General features: G+C 39.3%; 1 protein-coding gene across 1 annotated transcript in view; it reads right to left on the reverse strand.

Moving 5' to 3' along the window:
• Positions 1 to 17,000, reverse strand: part of Nubpl (NUBP iron-sulfur cluster assembly factor, mitochondrial) — a 184,552-nt gene that overhangs the window by 136,811 nt on the left and 30,741 nt on the right. The window contains exon 4 of the mRNA XM_048415438.3: positions 5,445 to 5,535. Coding sequence (XP_048271395.3) covers positions 5,445 to 5,535 — 91 coding nt within the window. The remainder of the gene's footprint in view (positions 1 to 5,444; positions 5,536 to 17,000) is intronic.

Here is a 17,000-nt window from a genome sequence, read left to right on the forward strand (position 1 = left end):
CCTTGAGGGCTGAGCAGTCCCATTGCAGCTCCGGCCTCCAGAGCTCTCCTATTGCAGCTCTACCCCCTCCAGAGCTGTTCTATTGCCGCTCTACATATATCCCGACTTTCAGGATATCCCAATATCACTACTGTACCACATTCCCCTACAGAACCAAGATCACCTGTTGGACTCTGCATCACATCTGTGTGACATGGGTCAGTTTTTACACTGGCCCTTAAAGACACAGGTGTTCAGAGTGCCTGAAGTCATCACCATTCTTCCTTGGTGACACTGGTTCATCGTGGCTCATAATATGTGTTTGCAAACTGTGTTGCATCAAAAGGTGAAGCCTTTCCCTGCCTTTTCACGAGATAAGGAAACAACTACATAGGGGGCTACATGCAATATAAAACCTCTAGGGCATCTAAGACCCCAAAGGTCAGATTTCTCATAAAGAATAATCTAGACTTCGCATAACTGATGCCTGCAACATATGCAACCACCTTAAAGGGCAAATAATGCCTAATCAATTTTTAATTACAATAAAAATAATACTATAACCTAATAAATATACCAGCATATATATTTTGTTCTAGACCCATGGAGAAAAGGCCTATAAAAAACAAAAATAAATTACTCAATTTTGTATTTTATCACAATTACAAATCAGTTTTATTTAAAACAATTTCACATAAAACCATTTTTAATAACCAGTTTTTACCACTTTTATGACTGCACTTCCTATACTTAAGACTTTATATTTGATAACCTTACAAATATGTAATAACAGGAATAATAAAAATACTTGATTTATTCAAAAAGCTAATTGTTGATTTTATTGAGCTATAGATTTTTCTCTGCTCCCCTCCCTTTCTCTCCCCTCCACTACAACCCTCTCCAATGGTCCCCATTCTCCCAATTTACTCAGGAAATTTTGTCTTTTTCTACTTCCCATGTATATTAGATCCATGTATGTCTCTCTTAGGGTATTCCTTGTTGTCTAGGTTTTCTGTGATTGTGATTTGTAGGCTGGTTTTCTTTGCTATATAACTAAAAGCCACTTATGAGTAAATTCATATGATATTTGTCTTTCTGGGTCTGGGTTACCTCACTCAATATGATGTTTTCTGGATCCCTTCATTTGCCTGCAAATTTCAAGATGTCATTTTTTTTCTACTGTATAAATTTTTCCATTGTGTAAATGTACCACATTTTCTCTATCCATTCTTCAGTCGAGGGGCATTTAAGTTGTTTCCAGGTTCTGGCTATGACAAACAATGGTGCTATGAACATAGTTGAGCACATGTCCTTGTAGTATGATTAAGCATCCTTTGGATATATACCCAAAAGTAGTATTACTGGGTCTTGAGGAAGGTTGTTTCCTAATTTTCTGAGAAATCGCCACACTGATATCCAAAGGGGCTGTACCAGTTTGCACTCCCACCAGCAATGCAGAAGTGTTCCCTTTTCCCCACAACCCCTCCAGCATAAGTTGTCAACAGTATTTTTCATCTTGGTCATTCTTACAGGTGTCAGATGGCATTTCTCTGATGGCCAAGGATGTTGAACATTTATTTCCTTAAGAGTCTTTCAGCCATTTTAGATTCTTTAGTCGAATTCTCTGTTTAGGTCTGTACCCCATTTTTTAATTGGATTAATTGTTCATTTGATGACCAATTTCTTGAGTTCTTTGTATATTTTGGAGATCAGACCTTTTTCTGATGTGGGGTTGGTGAAGATCTTTTCCCATTCTGTAGGTTGCCACTTTGTCTTATTGACCATGCCCTTTGCTTTACAGAAGCTTTTCAGTTTCAGGAGGTCCCACTTATTAATAGTTTCTCTCATTGCCTGTGCTACTGGGGTTATATTTAGGAAGTGATCTCCTGTGCCACTACAGTCAAGTTTACTTCCCACTTTCTCCTCTATGGGGTTTAGTGTGGTTGGTTTTATGTTGAGGTCTTTGATCCATTTGGACTTGAGCTTTGTGCATGGTGATAGATATGGGTCTATTTTCATTCTTCTACGTGTTGATATCCAATTATGCCAGCACCATTTGTTGAGTATGCTTTCTTTTATCCATTTTATATTTTTTGTTTCTTTGTCAAAAATCAGGTGCTCATAGATAGGTGGATTAATACCTGAGTCTTAGATTCGGTTCCATTAGTCTTCCTGTCTGTTTTTAATGCCAATACCAGGCTGTTTTCAGTACCATAGCTCTGTAGTAGAGTTTGAAGTCAGGGATTGTGATGACTCCAGAAGTTCCTGTGTTGTACAGGATTGTTTTCGCTATCCTGAGTTTTTTGTTTTTCCATATGAATTTGAGTACTGTTCTTTCAAGGTCTGTGAAGAATTTTATTGGGATTTTGATGGGCATTGCATTGAATCTGTAGATTGATTGCTTTAGGGGGTTTGTCATTTTTACTATGTTAGTTCTACCTACCCAAGAGCATAGGAGATCTTTCCATTTTCTGGTGTCTTCTTCAATTTCTTTCTTCAAAGATTTAAAGTTCCTGTCATACAGGTCTTCCAACTGTTACTCCAAGATATTTTATGTTATTTGTGGCTATTGTGAAGGGTGATGCTTCTCTGATTTCTTTCTCAGCCTATTTATCATCTGTGTAAAGAGGGGCTACTGATTTTTTTTAGTTAATCTTGTATCCTGCTACATTACTGAAAGTATTTATGAGTTGTAGAAGTTCCTTGGTAAAATTTTTGGAGTCACTTATATAAACTATCATATCATCAGCAAATAGTGAGAGTTTGACTTCTTCTTTTCTGATTTGTATCCCCTTGATCTCCATTTGTTGTCTTATTGCAATAACTAGGACCTCAAGAACTATATTGAATAGGTATGGAGAGAATGGACAACCTTGTCTTGTTCCTGATTTCAGTGGAATCACTGGGAGTTTCTCTCCATTTAGTTTGATGCTGGCTGTTGGCTTGCTGTATATTGCCTTTATTATGTTTAGGTATGTTCCTTGTATCCCTGCTCTCTCCAAGACCTTTATCATGAAGGGATGTTGTATTTCATCGAAGGCTTTTTCAGCATCTAATCAGATGATCATGTGGTTTTTATTTTTGTTTGTTTATATGCTAGATTACATTGACAGATTTTCATATGTTGAGCCATCCCTGTATCTCTGAGATGAAGTCGACTTGATCATGGTAGATGATTTTTCTGATGTGTTCTTGGAATCGATCTTATTAAGTATTTTGTACCAATATTCACAAATGAGATTGGTCTGTAATTCTCTTTCTTAGTAATGTCTTTTTGTGGTTTTGGTATCAAGGTAATTGTAGCCTCATAAAGAGAGTTTGGCAATGTTCCTTCTGTTTCTATTTTGTGAAACAATTTGAGGAGTATTGGTATTAGTGCTTCTTTGAAAATCTTATAGAATTCTGAACTGAAACATCTAGTCCTGGGCTTTTTTTGGTTGAGGGGCTTTTATTGGTTGGGAGACTTTTGATGACTGTTTCTATTTCTTTAGCAGTTATAGGTCTATTTAATTTGCTTATCTGGTCTTGACTTAATTTTGGTAACTGATATCTATCCAGAAAGTTGTCTGCTTCCTTTAAGTTTTCCAATCTTGTGGAGTACAGGTTTTCGAAATATGATCTAATGATTCTCTGGATTTCCTCTGTGTCTGTTATGTTCCACTTTTCATTTCTGATCTTGTTAATTTGGATATTCTCTCTCTGCCTTTTGGCTAGTTTGGATAAAGGTTTGTCAATTTTGTTGATTTTTCTCCAAGAAACAACTCTTCCTCTCATTGATTCTTTATATTGTTTTCTTTGTTTCTATTTTGTTAATTTCAGCTCTCAATTTAATTATTTCCTGCTATATAGTTCCCCGGGGTCAGTTTGCTTCTTTTTATTCTAGAGTTTTCAAATGTTTTGTTCATTTACCAATGTGGGATTTTTTCCAGCTTCATTATGTTGGCATTTAGTGCTATGAACTTTCCTCTTAACACTGCTTTCATTGTATCCCATAAATTTATGTACGTTGTATGGTCATTTTTGATGAATTTTAGAAATTCTTTAATTTCTTCCTTTATTTCTTCCTTGACTCACTGATGACTCAGGTGAGCATTGTTTAATTTCCATGTGTTTGTGGGCTTTCTGAAATTAGTGTTGTTGTTGAATTCTAGCTTTAAGCCATGTGAACTGATAAGATGCATTGGTTTATTCTAATTTTTTTGTATTTTTGAGGTTTGTTTTGTTACCTAGTATTTGATCAATTTTTGAGAAGGTTCCATGAGGTGCTGAGAAGAAGGTATATTTATTTATCTTTGGATGAAATGTTCTATAGATGTCTGTTATGTCCATTTAAATCATAACATCTGTTAGTTCCCTTAATTCTCTGTTCATTTTCTGTCTGACAGACCTGTCCAGTGGTGAGAGTGGGATGTTGAAGTCGCCGACTATTAGTGTTTGGGGTTTAATGTGTGATTTAAGCTTTAGAAGTGTTTCTTTTACATATGAGGGTGCCCTTGCATTTGGAGTATAGATGTTCAGTATTGAGATATCCTCTTGAGGGATTTTTCTGTGACTAATATGAAATGCCCTTCTTTGTCTTTTTTGATTGATTTTAGTTTGAAGTCTATTTTATTAGATATTAGGAAGCTATACCAGTTTGTTTCTTAGGTCCATTTGATTGGAAAATTTTTTCCCAACCCTTTACTCTGAAGCAATGTCTGTCTTCAAGGTTGAGATGTGCTTCTTATTCAGCAGAAGGATGGATTCTGTTTTCATATCCATCTGTTAGCCTGTGTCTCTTTATAGGTGAGTTAAGTCCATTTATATTAAGGAATATTAATGACCAGTAATTGCTGTCTCCTGTGATTTTAGTTTTCCTTGTTGGTGGTGTTATTTTGTGTGTTTTTCCCTTCTTTGGGATTTGCTGCTGTGGGATCATCTATTGACTGTATTTTTGTTGATGTAGACAACTTACTTGGATTAGAATTTTTTTTCTAATTCTTTGCAAAAAGCTAATTCTTCCTATATCGATGGCAGTAAAACTACAGGGCGACAAACCATTGTGTGGAGAAGTTTATAAATGTCCTAAAAAAAGATCTGAGAAAAATCTGCTTGTAAAATATAATTTTTATTTAATACCAATATATTCCTACTCAATATTCTCATGCATGTATATAAGAATGGTAAACAATGGATATTAATATTTTTACCGGGTACTAGTTCTACGAATTGAGCTCAATGCTTCATTTACATATTCCTCACAGCTACTATGGCCCTACTGTGTGTGTAGGGAGCCAGGGCACAACAAGATGGAATGGACTCCCCAGAGCCACACAAATGGTCAATAACAGAACTGAGAATCAAACCCAGTCATACTGATGCCAACATAATTTCTGAACCGCTACACCACATGACATATAAAACACTCATGGTGGCTGACAGGTGCCTGGCACTCAGGAGGTACTATTTCCCTCTTCTGTACTTACTTGGTGATAATTCTGGATTTCCTTTCAGGTTCATCATCTTTGGAATGGAAGGACCATACACATCCACATCTAACAAGCCAACCGCCTTGGACTGCAAGAAAACCAAACACACCATAAGATTATTCCTAATGTTCACAGGACAAAAAAAGTCTATACAGCAATAAGCCTATTAAAAAGAAAACATAAAAGATTCCAAAATCATAAACAACAGGCAGCAAAAGTGTAAAATGCCTAGGGTACTTTTTAAATTAGTGTTATATTTCAACAACCAACTTGTTCAGGTCTCCTGTATAGTCTTAAAAAAACCTAAGTCTTTATTTGTCTAAACATGATTTTGAGAACAAGTAAGACACAAACAAAATTGGAATGATTAGTAAAAGACTAACGAAACTCCAGATATGGAACACTGACTTAAATTACAAAATGGAAAACAAGATTCTATTATAGGAAGTAAGGAATTCTGCTGCATATCTGGCAAAAGAGAGAGATAGATGTGGCAATAAGGCTACTGGTTAAATACTGTGTATTTAATTTAACCACAGTTAAATACACAGGCTTTCTGGAGGAATCAGAAACAGCTAACTACCGTTTCCTTTGATGGCTGGACAGCTGAGAAGGGCAGAAGAGCCTGTGAAGTCCCTGCCAGTTGCTACTCAACCAGCAACTTGGTCAAGGAATGAAAAACAAAACTTGCGGCTCGTAAATACATTTTCTTTCCATCCATCTCCAAGTCTATCTTTATTGGGTTTTCCCATCCACATATGCATGCTAATACTACTTGTACCTCACTGAGTCTTATAGATCTCCTCCCGCTATCCCCAAACCCTAGGAAGATAACACTCAGTTTCTCAATAACAAACAATTCAAAAAACTGAAACAACCCTAAATCTTCCATGACACTTGTTTCCAGACATACAATTACTTTTCAGCTCTCAACATTTATATTCCCAATTACATTGACTCAGTTTGTATTTCTAAGAAAACTACGTAGTATCCGCTTGTGACTTTGTCGCCTGGGTGTGAAGACATGTCTATATTGAAATCCCAGCCCAATTTAAAATAAGAAAGCAAAAAAAAGGTATTTTGCTTTTAATAAGATAATTGTGCATAAAGTTTAGTCGGGATGCACTGAAGCAATGGCTGTAAGGGGGGAACATTCCTGAAAACTCTGCTGCCGTCACCACAGGAGAACTAGGTACTACAGTGGAATTAAATTTACTGTGTATAACAAATTTCAAATGGGGCCACTGACACAAATATCTAAGCTTTTTCTAACACTAGCTCACTGTAGGACTGCCTCTGTGACAATGTCAAGGACTAAAAAATACTACAAAATAATAAATCTCAAAAAAATGTAAGACTGTTTTCTATGTCAATGTTGGTTTTACAGTAACTTGAAGAGTGAGGTTCTAAGTTTCAAGGTGATCTAATTATTCCTTTCAAGTAAAATAACTCAGTCTTTGAAATTAGTCTTCTAGCAAAACCAAAACACAACTGTATAAACTGAGGGCATGACCTCCAAGGTATGAACAAGCAGGGGTTTTTATTGTAGGTATGAGAGAGAGAACCACCAGAGGCATCTGGAAGAGTCCAGAGCAGAGAGAGAAAGGAATGGACAGAACATGGCCAGTGGACTACATTTGGTCATGGAAGGAGAGGGTCTCTGAGGTATGTAAGAGGTACCTGTGATATTAAGGAAGCCTAGAAGCCATGCACTTGGTATGCTAATAGTTACCACAGAGAGTCATTTGTCCCTTCTGCCAGTGATAAGGGAACTAGCTCCTTTAAGAGAGGGGAACCAACCAAATTCACAAATTCCAGAGGAATCCTGGCTTTTGTCTAACTTCCAGAATTTGGACTTGACAATGACCAAGTGTCCTCCCCTATGACTGCAGCACCAATATCATCGCTAGAGCTCCCTAAGACCACAACACCAATGTTACCATTGCTAGTGTCCCCCAAAACCACAGAGCCAATGTTACCATCACTAGTGTCCCCAAGACTGCAGTACCAATTTCATCATCACTAGTGTCCCCCCAAGACCACAGCATCAATGTCATCAATGCTAGTGTCCCCCTAAGACTGGAGCACCAATTTCATCATCACTAGGTTTCCAAGTTTCCTTCAAACTATGGAAATCCATCTTCAATCCTATCTTCTAGAAGAACACCAGGCCTTCCTCACGAACCTTCAGTACAAATCGAAATTTGCCATAATATTTGCTGTATTAAGAAGAACTTCACATAAATGACTAAGATGGCTAACGTGCACTGCCACACTAAAATATGAGGGACAGCATGATAACCAGGTTTAGAATTTAAATCTCTCATTAACTCCTGCAGCAATACCACAGTGCTATCATCCCTACTATGGGAAGAAAGAAAGGAAAATAACACGCACAGGAACCATGTTTTGTCTTATTTATTGTTCCATGATTTCTATCTTATGATGAAGCAGAATTAAACACAAGCCAAACCTCATCTATCTCACCAGAGTCTTAGCACAATCTAATTATTAAAGACTTAAACAGTGAAGACATCTTTTTCTCAGCAAGTTGCGTTTGTGCATATTTGTGCATACGTGTGTGTGTGTGTGTGTGTGTGTGTGTGTGTGTGTGTGTGTGTTAATAGTAATCACCGAAAATGGCTATCAGCTTAGGAAAGGGAACATGGAGGGGTTGAGGGAGGGAAGCTGAGTGGGACTGGAGGGAGAAAAGGGAGCATGGAAAGTAAGGTAATTTTATTCTAATTCAAAATGATTTTTTAACATTTTTAAAAGAATGATATTGACTAATTTTTATTTGTTTTTTGTATTTATTGAGATTATAATATCATCTTTTCTTAAAGAATCACCTCATAAATATTTAATCATTGTGGATCATATGATCTCTACAGCAACTACTCAGTATTACTACTGGAGCATCAAAGGCTGCCTAAGCAGCATGTAAGTGAATCAGCATAGCTGTGTTCCAATAAAACTTTACCAACACACACACATACATGCACTCAACACATCTATTGCATGCATACACACACACATACACATGCCAAAGATCTGACTCACAAGTCATAAGTTTCCAACATCAACCTAGAGAATGAGCTTTTTATGACCAAGTTAATCAACCCTTGCAGAGTCAAGAGTAAGCAGCTCTTTTCTTTCTCTTCTTCTTTTTTTTTGAGATTATAATTACATAATTTCTCCCTTATCTTTCCTCCCTCCAAATACTCTCATACAGCCCTCCTTGCTCTCTTTAAAATCCATGGCCACTTTTCTCACTAATTGCTATTACGTGCATACATATATATTTGCATATACATATATATTCTCAAAATATAACCTGTTGAATCTGAATAATGTTACTTATATGTATGTTTTCAAGATGACCTAATGGACAACCAATTAGAGTTCTCTTCCCTGGAGAAGACAGCCTCTCTCATTCCCAGTTTTCCTTAGTTGCCTATAGTTCTCTGTGTAAGGCTTTTTTTTTAAAGTAAAACAAAGAAATGACAAAGATTTTATAGATTACATATATTCAGTGAAATACACACACACACAAAATCACTAAATGCATCATGTCTGAGAAGCAAAGAGACAAACATAAATTCAGTATTCCCGGAGACAGCTGAATAAAGCTTTGGGACATGACTTTCAGACTTGAGTGTGCATGGAAATCACCCTGCTGCTGACTGGGCCCCTCCCGAGGTTCTGATGCAGGAATCTGGAAAGCTGCACTTCTAATAAGATACTCAGCGGCCGGTGTCAGGGGTCCTGGGACGAGCGTGGGCAGCACGGACTAGAATCACTCTTCGAACACCAAGGACGGTGACCTTTCAGAGACTCCCGTCAGCGTCACCCCAACTCTCAGTGAGGTCTCCAGAGTTTTTCACAAGACCTCATGAAAGGGTAAAGCTTTTCTTTATGGGCTTCTCTCCCCCATCCAGTTAGCATGTTCATTAGCGTCACCCTTGTTCAGCTCACATTTCAGTGACCATGTTGTTAAGACTTTGAGTATAGTTTCTGATGTTACTAGGAGACTCAATCTCACAGCAAACTTCCTGATCCTCTGACTCTTATCAATCTTTCTTTCCCCCTCTTCTGAAATGTTCACTGAATTTAAACTGTAAATGCATCCATTAGGACTGGAATCCACAACTCTGTATTTTGATCACTTATGGTTTCCTATACTGGTCTCCATTTTTTGAAAAGAGAGTTATCTTGATGAGGGATGAAGACTTCACTTAACTGTGTGTATAAGGATAAATGTTTATAGATTATACTGATGTAGTAAATTAGTGGTTGTTGATTCTTCTCCAACAACCGTGACTTCACTAGCATTGAGCAGTTAGCTAGGTTTCCAGGACTAGGCATGGCAAACCTCTTCTGGAGCAGATTTTAGGTCCAATTAGAAAGCTGTTGGTTATTGCAAAAGTATATATACCACTATTGCACTTGTAGGATTATTGCATAAATGCTGGTTGTTGTTGTGGTTCATAGGCATCAAAGCTAGGTAGGATTGTAGTGGCCTCCGTCCTTTGGAAACTTGCATGGCATTTTCTGGTACCATAAAAGCTAGTCCTGAGGGAGGGAACATTCAGATCACTTCCAGCTCAGGGCCTCTGGAACATTTCTGAAGTGGGTAGTGTCTTCAGCAATGGGGACTTACCTCCCACCTCTGGGGATAACCAAGGACTACAATAGACTGTATGTTTTGGGAGTCTCTTGGACAGCCCTGACCAACAACTCAAAAGAGGGTTTCTCATATCTGGTGCTGGGGTTTTTGTTAGGTGGTCTTTGGCTCTTGGAGGGAACATCATCAGTTCAGATGAAAAGCTCATTAAAACTACATATACACATTTATACAAAGAATTATATGCAATATATATATATATATATATTCCTAAATACATAGATACAACCTGCTCAGTCTGTATAATGTTACTTGTATGTATGTTTGCAGGGCTGATCATTTGGTATTGACTAACCAATCAGTATGCTCTTGCCTAGGGGAGACTTTCTCCCACTCTCAGTTCTCCTTAGTTGCCTGTACTTCTCTGTGTAGGCTGAGCCCATCTACATACGCATGTCTATCGGTGTTGTCCTTGTTCAGCTCATGTTTAGGCGATCCTACTAGTGAGACTTTATGCGGGGAGCTTCTGACATTAATAGAAGATACAACAATGGGCTGGACCCTCCTATAGCAAATGGCAATCAAATGCCCCATGGGCATGCCCACAGGTCAAGCAGCGGAGGCGATTCCTCAACTGAAGGTCCTTCTTTCCCAGTGTGTCAAGTCGGCAACTAAAGCTAACTATGACAACTGTCAGGCAGGCTTCTAGTTTTAACATCTAACTATCTTTTAAATTCCAAGACAATTCTATTCTATAGGAAAATATATAAACAAGGTAGGTTACAAATAAATGTATGCAGCAGTGTTCATCTAAGTCTCAAAATATTTTTCTACCTCCTTCTAATCAAAATAATTATACTTAGTCAAGAAAGCTTCAACTAGGATTTTCTTTATCTTTAATTTTAGCCAGACTCAAAAGAAACAATCACCGCAAGCACCTTAGAAATACACCGCAAATCAAATCACCATTAGCAGAAGCAACTGCAAATTTAAGTATCATAATTGCCATCTTTGCCATCATAAACATAGCTAAATATACTGTCATCTGACTCTCTGCAGGGCTCAACACCTAGCAGATAGCATAAAATAACGCAAACCCTGAGATACTATTTAGATTTTTGGATTCACATACACCCCAACCTGTGAAAGCGTAAAGGGTGGCAGAATTATTCGGAGTGATTATACTGTTTCATTACTGCCGCATGAAAGCTGCAATTTGCGAGCCTACATGTCCTAATTTTTTTGTGCTAGATTTCAAAGGCAGCAACAACAGTGCAGATACCGCTTTGTTCTTCCAGCAGGATGTACCCTGCAGACTGTACGGCTTCTGACATGCTCCTTTCAGCCCCCTCGTCTACTAATAGAAGCCATCAAAACAACGCCCTAGAGCACTCCCACCCAATTATTCCTGCGTAAATATTCCTTTCAGACTTGCCTCAAGCTTGTCCTTCCCACAGAAGAACCCAGCTAAGATTCCCATGATTCCCAGCATATGATAGTCAATGTAATCTTAGCCTGGTAATTGGGATTATTCAGTCTGGAGTTGAGCCAAGGCTCTTCTTTCTTGTCTTTCTGCCTATCCTTAAGTCAAGCTGTCACTCAAAAGAATTTCTGTCTCTTCCTAGAGAGAAGCGTGTTTCCTGATTCTGTTAGCTGGGATTAAATAAGAGTCTGACTGTCAGGAGAACTAATGGCTGAACAAAGTACAGAGAAGAGTTTCCTAATGCTTGTCAAGGGGATATCTAAATCTCCAAGTTCAGTCAAGAAAGACAAAGGAACAAGGGCACCCTGAAGGAAGAGGCTCGGCTGACAGCTGGGGATGCCTATCAGAAAGTACAAGAGTCAAATGACAAACTCACTGCTTGTGAGAGAGTTGAAAAAGAAGAAAAAAAAAGGAACATTTCTAATTTGGAACTTTATTTTAGAGCAAAACCAAACGTAAGAAGTTACCTACATCCTCTAAAGAAACTGCTGGGCCGTCAAGATGGCTCAGTGGATAAGGGCGCTGCAGCCAAACCTGACCAGCTGGGTTCTATCCACAGAGCACATGTGATGGAAAGAGAAAACCAACTCCCAAAAATTGTCCTCTTATCTCCACATATGCACCATGTCCGCAAGTGTTCAGGAAAGAGCCGAGAGGGAACATATCTAAGGGTAGTAAATGAGAAAAGATAAATGACTATGCCTAAATATATATCTAACTTTCAGGCTTTGCAGTAAATGTGTATGTGTGTGCGTGCGTGCATGCGTGCGTGCGTGCGTGCGTGTGTGTGTGTGTGTGTGTGTGTGTGTGAGTAGCCAACACTACACCTTTACTTGTGTATTGCGTGTCTCCAAAAAAACATGCAAAACGCCCTAAGAGTGGGTGATTGAGTGTTTTGTTCACAGAGAACATGGACAATAGGCAGTCGTGGAGATTCTGTGTTCCAGGCCATGAGTCCTGATGCACCCAAAGTCCTTGTGTGAAACTCTAGTGTAAGATGAGTAGTGTGAAGAGCAGGAATGCACACAGTGCAGGAAGACAGACAAACTGGCCTAGACCACTATGTTTGGCATCTGGCCTGGAACTCTCAATCCTCTTGTCCCATCCTTCTGAGTGCTAGCCCCAAGTGCTGGGATCATTGGTATGGGCCAACATGCAAAGCTTTAAAGGAATTTTAGGGTACAATTCACCATATGTGTAGTCAACTAACATTGTATAGAACACATATATACAAAATTATTCCTTGTGTATCTAAATTTCAAATTGAAGAGGGTGTCTATAATGGTTAGTGCTAATTAAAAACGTGCTAGTATTTAGAATAACCAGGAAGACAGACTTTGAGCACAACTCTGGAGGGACTGTGAAGACTGTACGAAGGTGAGAAGGGGCACCTAGTGTGGATGGCACCACTGCCTGGCTGCAGTCCTGGACTGTGTATGCGGAGAAAGGAAGATGCACAACAGCATGAATCCTCGCTCTCGGCTTCATGGCCATGCATGGGATGGGACCAACTGTTACCGCCTCTCTTCCCAGCCTCTCCTCCCCACCTCTTTTCTCCATCTTCCCTCCCTTGCTTGCCTTCCTTGGTAGACCATACCATTGAACCGTGAGCCACAATAAATACTTCCTCACTTAAATTGCTTTCGCCCGCAACCAGAATATAAGTTAAGACACTGGCCTAAATTTTCATTTGTCAAATACTACTCAGACCTTCTCAACAAAAAGCTGGAATGACTCAAAATTAAAATTTAAGTCAGGTCATATATTATTCTACTCAGCACCCTTCATTGCACCAGCTCTTCATTTCAGTCACCCCAGGACCTGCCGCAAGAGCTCATATCACCTAGCCTATTCTCAACCCACTTCCTGCCTTCCACCTCGATGGATTTACCTGCTTCATGGAGAAGCAGCAGACGCCTTCCCACTGTCCCCTGAAGAGTGCCACAGCCTGTGCACCAGCTATCCTTCTGGTACTCTCTCACACACAGCACACTTTCACCTTCTTCACATCTCCTCTGCTGAAAATAATAGTTTTTTTTCAATGACACTTGAGGTGGGAGTCCCCTCTGTGTGCTGTGATTACCATTAATGAATAAAGAAATTGCCTTGGCCTGTTGATAAGCCAGAATTTAGGTAGGCGGGGAAAACTGGATTGAATGCTGGAAGAAGGAAGGAAGAGAGAGATGCCATGGAGTCGTCCAAGATAGATGCTGGGAATTTTACCCAGTAAGCCACTGCCACATGGCAATACACAGATACACAGATAAATAGAGATGGGTTAAATTAATATGAGTTAGCCAATAAGATGTTATAGCTAATGGGCCAAGCAGTGTTTTAATTAACATAGTTTCTTTGTGATTATTTCTGTTCATTAGAAGCCCTTACCCCAGGCTACCTTTTTTGCCTTCTGACATCCTATTAATTGTGCTCTGTGAGGACAAAGCTATCCTCCAATAATGTCTGAGCAAGTGAAAGAATGAAAGAATGAATAAACAGACCTCCATTTGTTCCTCCCTAAAATCTTAGGCATGAGTTGCTATATATATATATAATTCCTAAGGCCCCCCACTTAGGTTTTAAGAGTCAATGATTTCACATAATTCCCCTTCTTCTAAAATCAGGCAACACATGCAAGCTTTAATATAGCATGGTGGTACACGCCAGCAATCCCAGCACTCAGGAGATTGGGGCAAGAGGCTCGTATGTTCAAGGCCAGCCAGAGCTACAAAAATAAGTTCTAGACTTGTCCTGAATAAACAGTGAGGCTCCATCTTAAACCCAAACCTCCCCCCAAATACACTGTAGGTATGAGCATGTGTTCTAAAGAAAGGTTTATATGGGTGAGATAGGGAATAACTTAGTCTTAGTACCTACAAGGCAAAAGCAGAAGAACCATGAGCCCAAGGTCAGCCGAGGCGACAAGTACAAGATTCTATGTGGTACTTGGATGTATTTCGCCCCCATAAGTTCATAGAGAGTAGCACTATTTAGCTGGAGGAAGTGTGTCACTGTGGGGCGAACTTTAAGGTCTTTTTCTCAAGCATCATTCAGCGTGACAGTCAGTTGACTTCCTGTTGCCTCTGAGTCAACAGTAAGGACTCTTAGCTCTGGCATGTCTGCCTGCATGCTACCATGTTCCCTTCATGACCATAATGGATTGAACCTCTGAAATGTAAGCAAGCCACCCCAATTAAATGTTCCCTTCATAAGAGTTAATGTGGTCATAGCGTCTCTTCACAGCACTGAAAACCCTGAGAGTCTAAAATAAAAATAAGATAAAGAAAATGCAAAATGGGTTAGAATTCCCCCACAGCCGGCTCCCAGCCACCACATTCTTCCCAGAAACGTCACTTCATTATGGATCTCTCCACACCAGCGGTGGAGCCTCATGAGAAAGCATCGAGTGGGAGAAGTGGGCTGATCCGGAAACATGGCAAAATGGTAGCCACCACCCGACTTTGAAAACTAAAGCCAGGCATGGAATAAAAAAAGCTAATTAAAAAGAATAATTTTAAATCTGCTCGCTGGCAAAATTAGGTCAACGAGGTTTCAAACATTAAAGAGCTACAAAAGTTTTGCTCCTTTTATCCTTATAGAATAATATTACATTAAGAAAAAAGAAACTGACTTCAGTCCCACATTTATATCTAAGCAATATGGAAATACACTAATGGGATTAAGAAAAATCTTAGATCCTTGGTCTGACTTTTTAAAGTATTAATGTGCCTACTCAGTAAAGTTTTAACATTCGGAAAAACTTAGAGAGGTTTTTATCACCATGGTAATGCCTATAAAAATGCAGGAAAATACACCGATAGACACTAAGTCTATATACACTAAGTCCTAAAACTAACAGTCAACTTACTGGTGACATCAGCTAGTCTTTTTGTTACCAGGTTCTCAGCTTGGGAACCCAGAGAGCTAACTAAGCAGCAGGGCCTTTCCCTGCAGATAAAACACTCCAGCAAAGCACAGCTGAACCTTAAGCTGCCCTTAACTAACTGCAGCGCCACGCGCAGCCCTCACAGTTCTGGTAGAGGCTCCTGCAAAGAAACAGGACTGACAAACCCGCAGGCATTTGACCACTCTAGACAAAACCCAGAGTGTGCAGCACTGGTTCTGCAGCCAAGGATCCATGTGCTCTGCCCCTGCCTCGCTAACTCTGCCACCAGCGCCCTGCTGAGGCTAAGCCCTTCACACTCCTCAAGGAGAGGAGAGGAAAGGGAAGAAATTAATTTACGGAGTAAAAAAGTTATGTCTAGGAAAAATGAATTGATAAGAACCACCTAGGAAGTAAGAACAATTAAAAGGAGAATTGCTTTTTGAGAAAAATTCAGGTTAAGTTTGTATTAGGGTCAGCTAATGAAAATCCAAAGGCCAGCTCATAGTGTTGCCACCCACAGGTAGTTAAGCCAACAGAGAATATATTAAATGTAAATCTCAGGTAATTTCTCTAACTCAAAAGCCAACTCAGCAGCTTTCTGGAGCAAAGTAAGAGAACCAATTATTGCAGCAAGCTGCATTTTATCAAAAGAAATTTAAAAGATTTAAAAGAAGGGCCAAAGGTATCAACCAGGAAACACCATCCAATAGCTTCTTAAAGCCATTCAAAACAAAGTCACTACTGCAAGTAGCAGAATGCTTCCCACTGAGTGTGGAGAGCACTGGGGAAAGCCACCTAAAGTCTCTAAAGGACTCTGAAAGACAGTCACCCATTTTCCCTATTAGGCCAGTGTGATGTGCAGCGACCCAAGACCTCACAGAGGAGGAACAGTGAGGAAAATTTCCTCACAAGACTGGCTAGAAGTTGGAGCTTAATATTTAACTGTCTCTTTATTATGCAATTTTTTTTTTATTTCCAAGACAGAGTTTCTCTGTAGCTTTGGAGCCTGTCCGGGAACTTGCTCTGTACAGCAGGTTGGCCTTGAACTCACAGAGATCGCCTGCCTCTGGCTCCCCGAGTACTGGGATTAAAGGTGTGTCACTGCCCAGCCTATTATGTATTTTTTAAATCTCTCTTTTAATAGTTTATGTTAAATTCCTTATTCAGCACACTGACTTATTCTTACAAAATACACCACAGAGACAAACACACCACATCTCAAGACAATACTATTAGCAAGTTGGCGGCTTTCAATCAACAAACATGATTGTAAAATTTTAACTACCTAAGCCCAGTAAATTACAATTATGTAATTAATTCCAATTAAGTTGCTATTGCAATATATAGTATATGCTTAAATATTAGAGCAATATTTTAAATTAAGGAAAAAAGATTACATCTTTCTAAACGCAACAGCACTGGGCCTGGAGATGGCTCAACAGTGAAGAGTACTTGTGATTGCCAGCATGCACATGGTGGCTCATGGCCTCCTCAACTACAGTTCCAGAGAATTCCATGCACCAAGACACACTCTTCTGACCTCTGCAGGCACCAAGCACGCAC

This window comes from Myodes glareolus, chromosome 11 (assembly GCF_982192425.1).
Source record: "Myodes glareolus chromosome 11, mMyoGla1.1, whole genome shotgun sequence".
NCBI classification, from domain to species: domain Eukaryota; kingdom Metazoa; phylum Chordata; class Mammalia; order Rodentia; family Cricetidae; genus Myodes; species Myodes glareolus.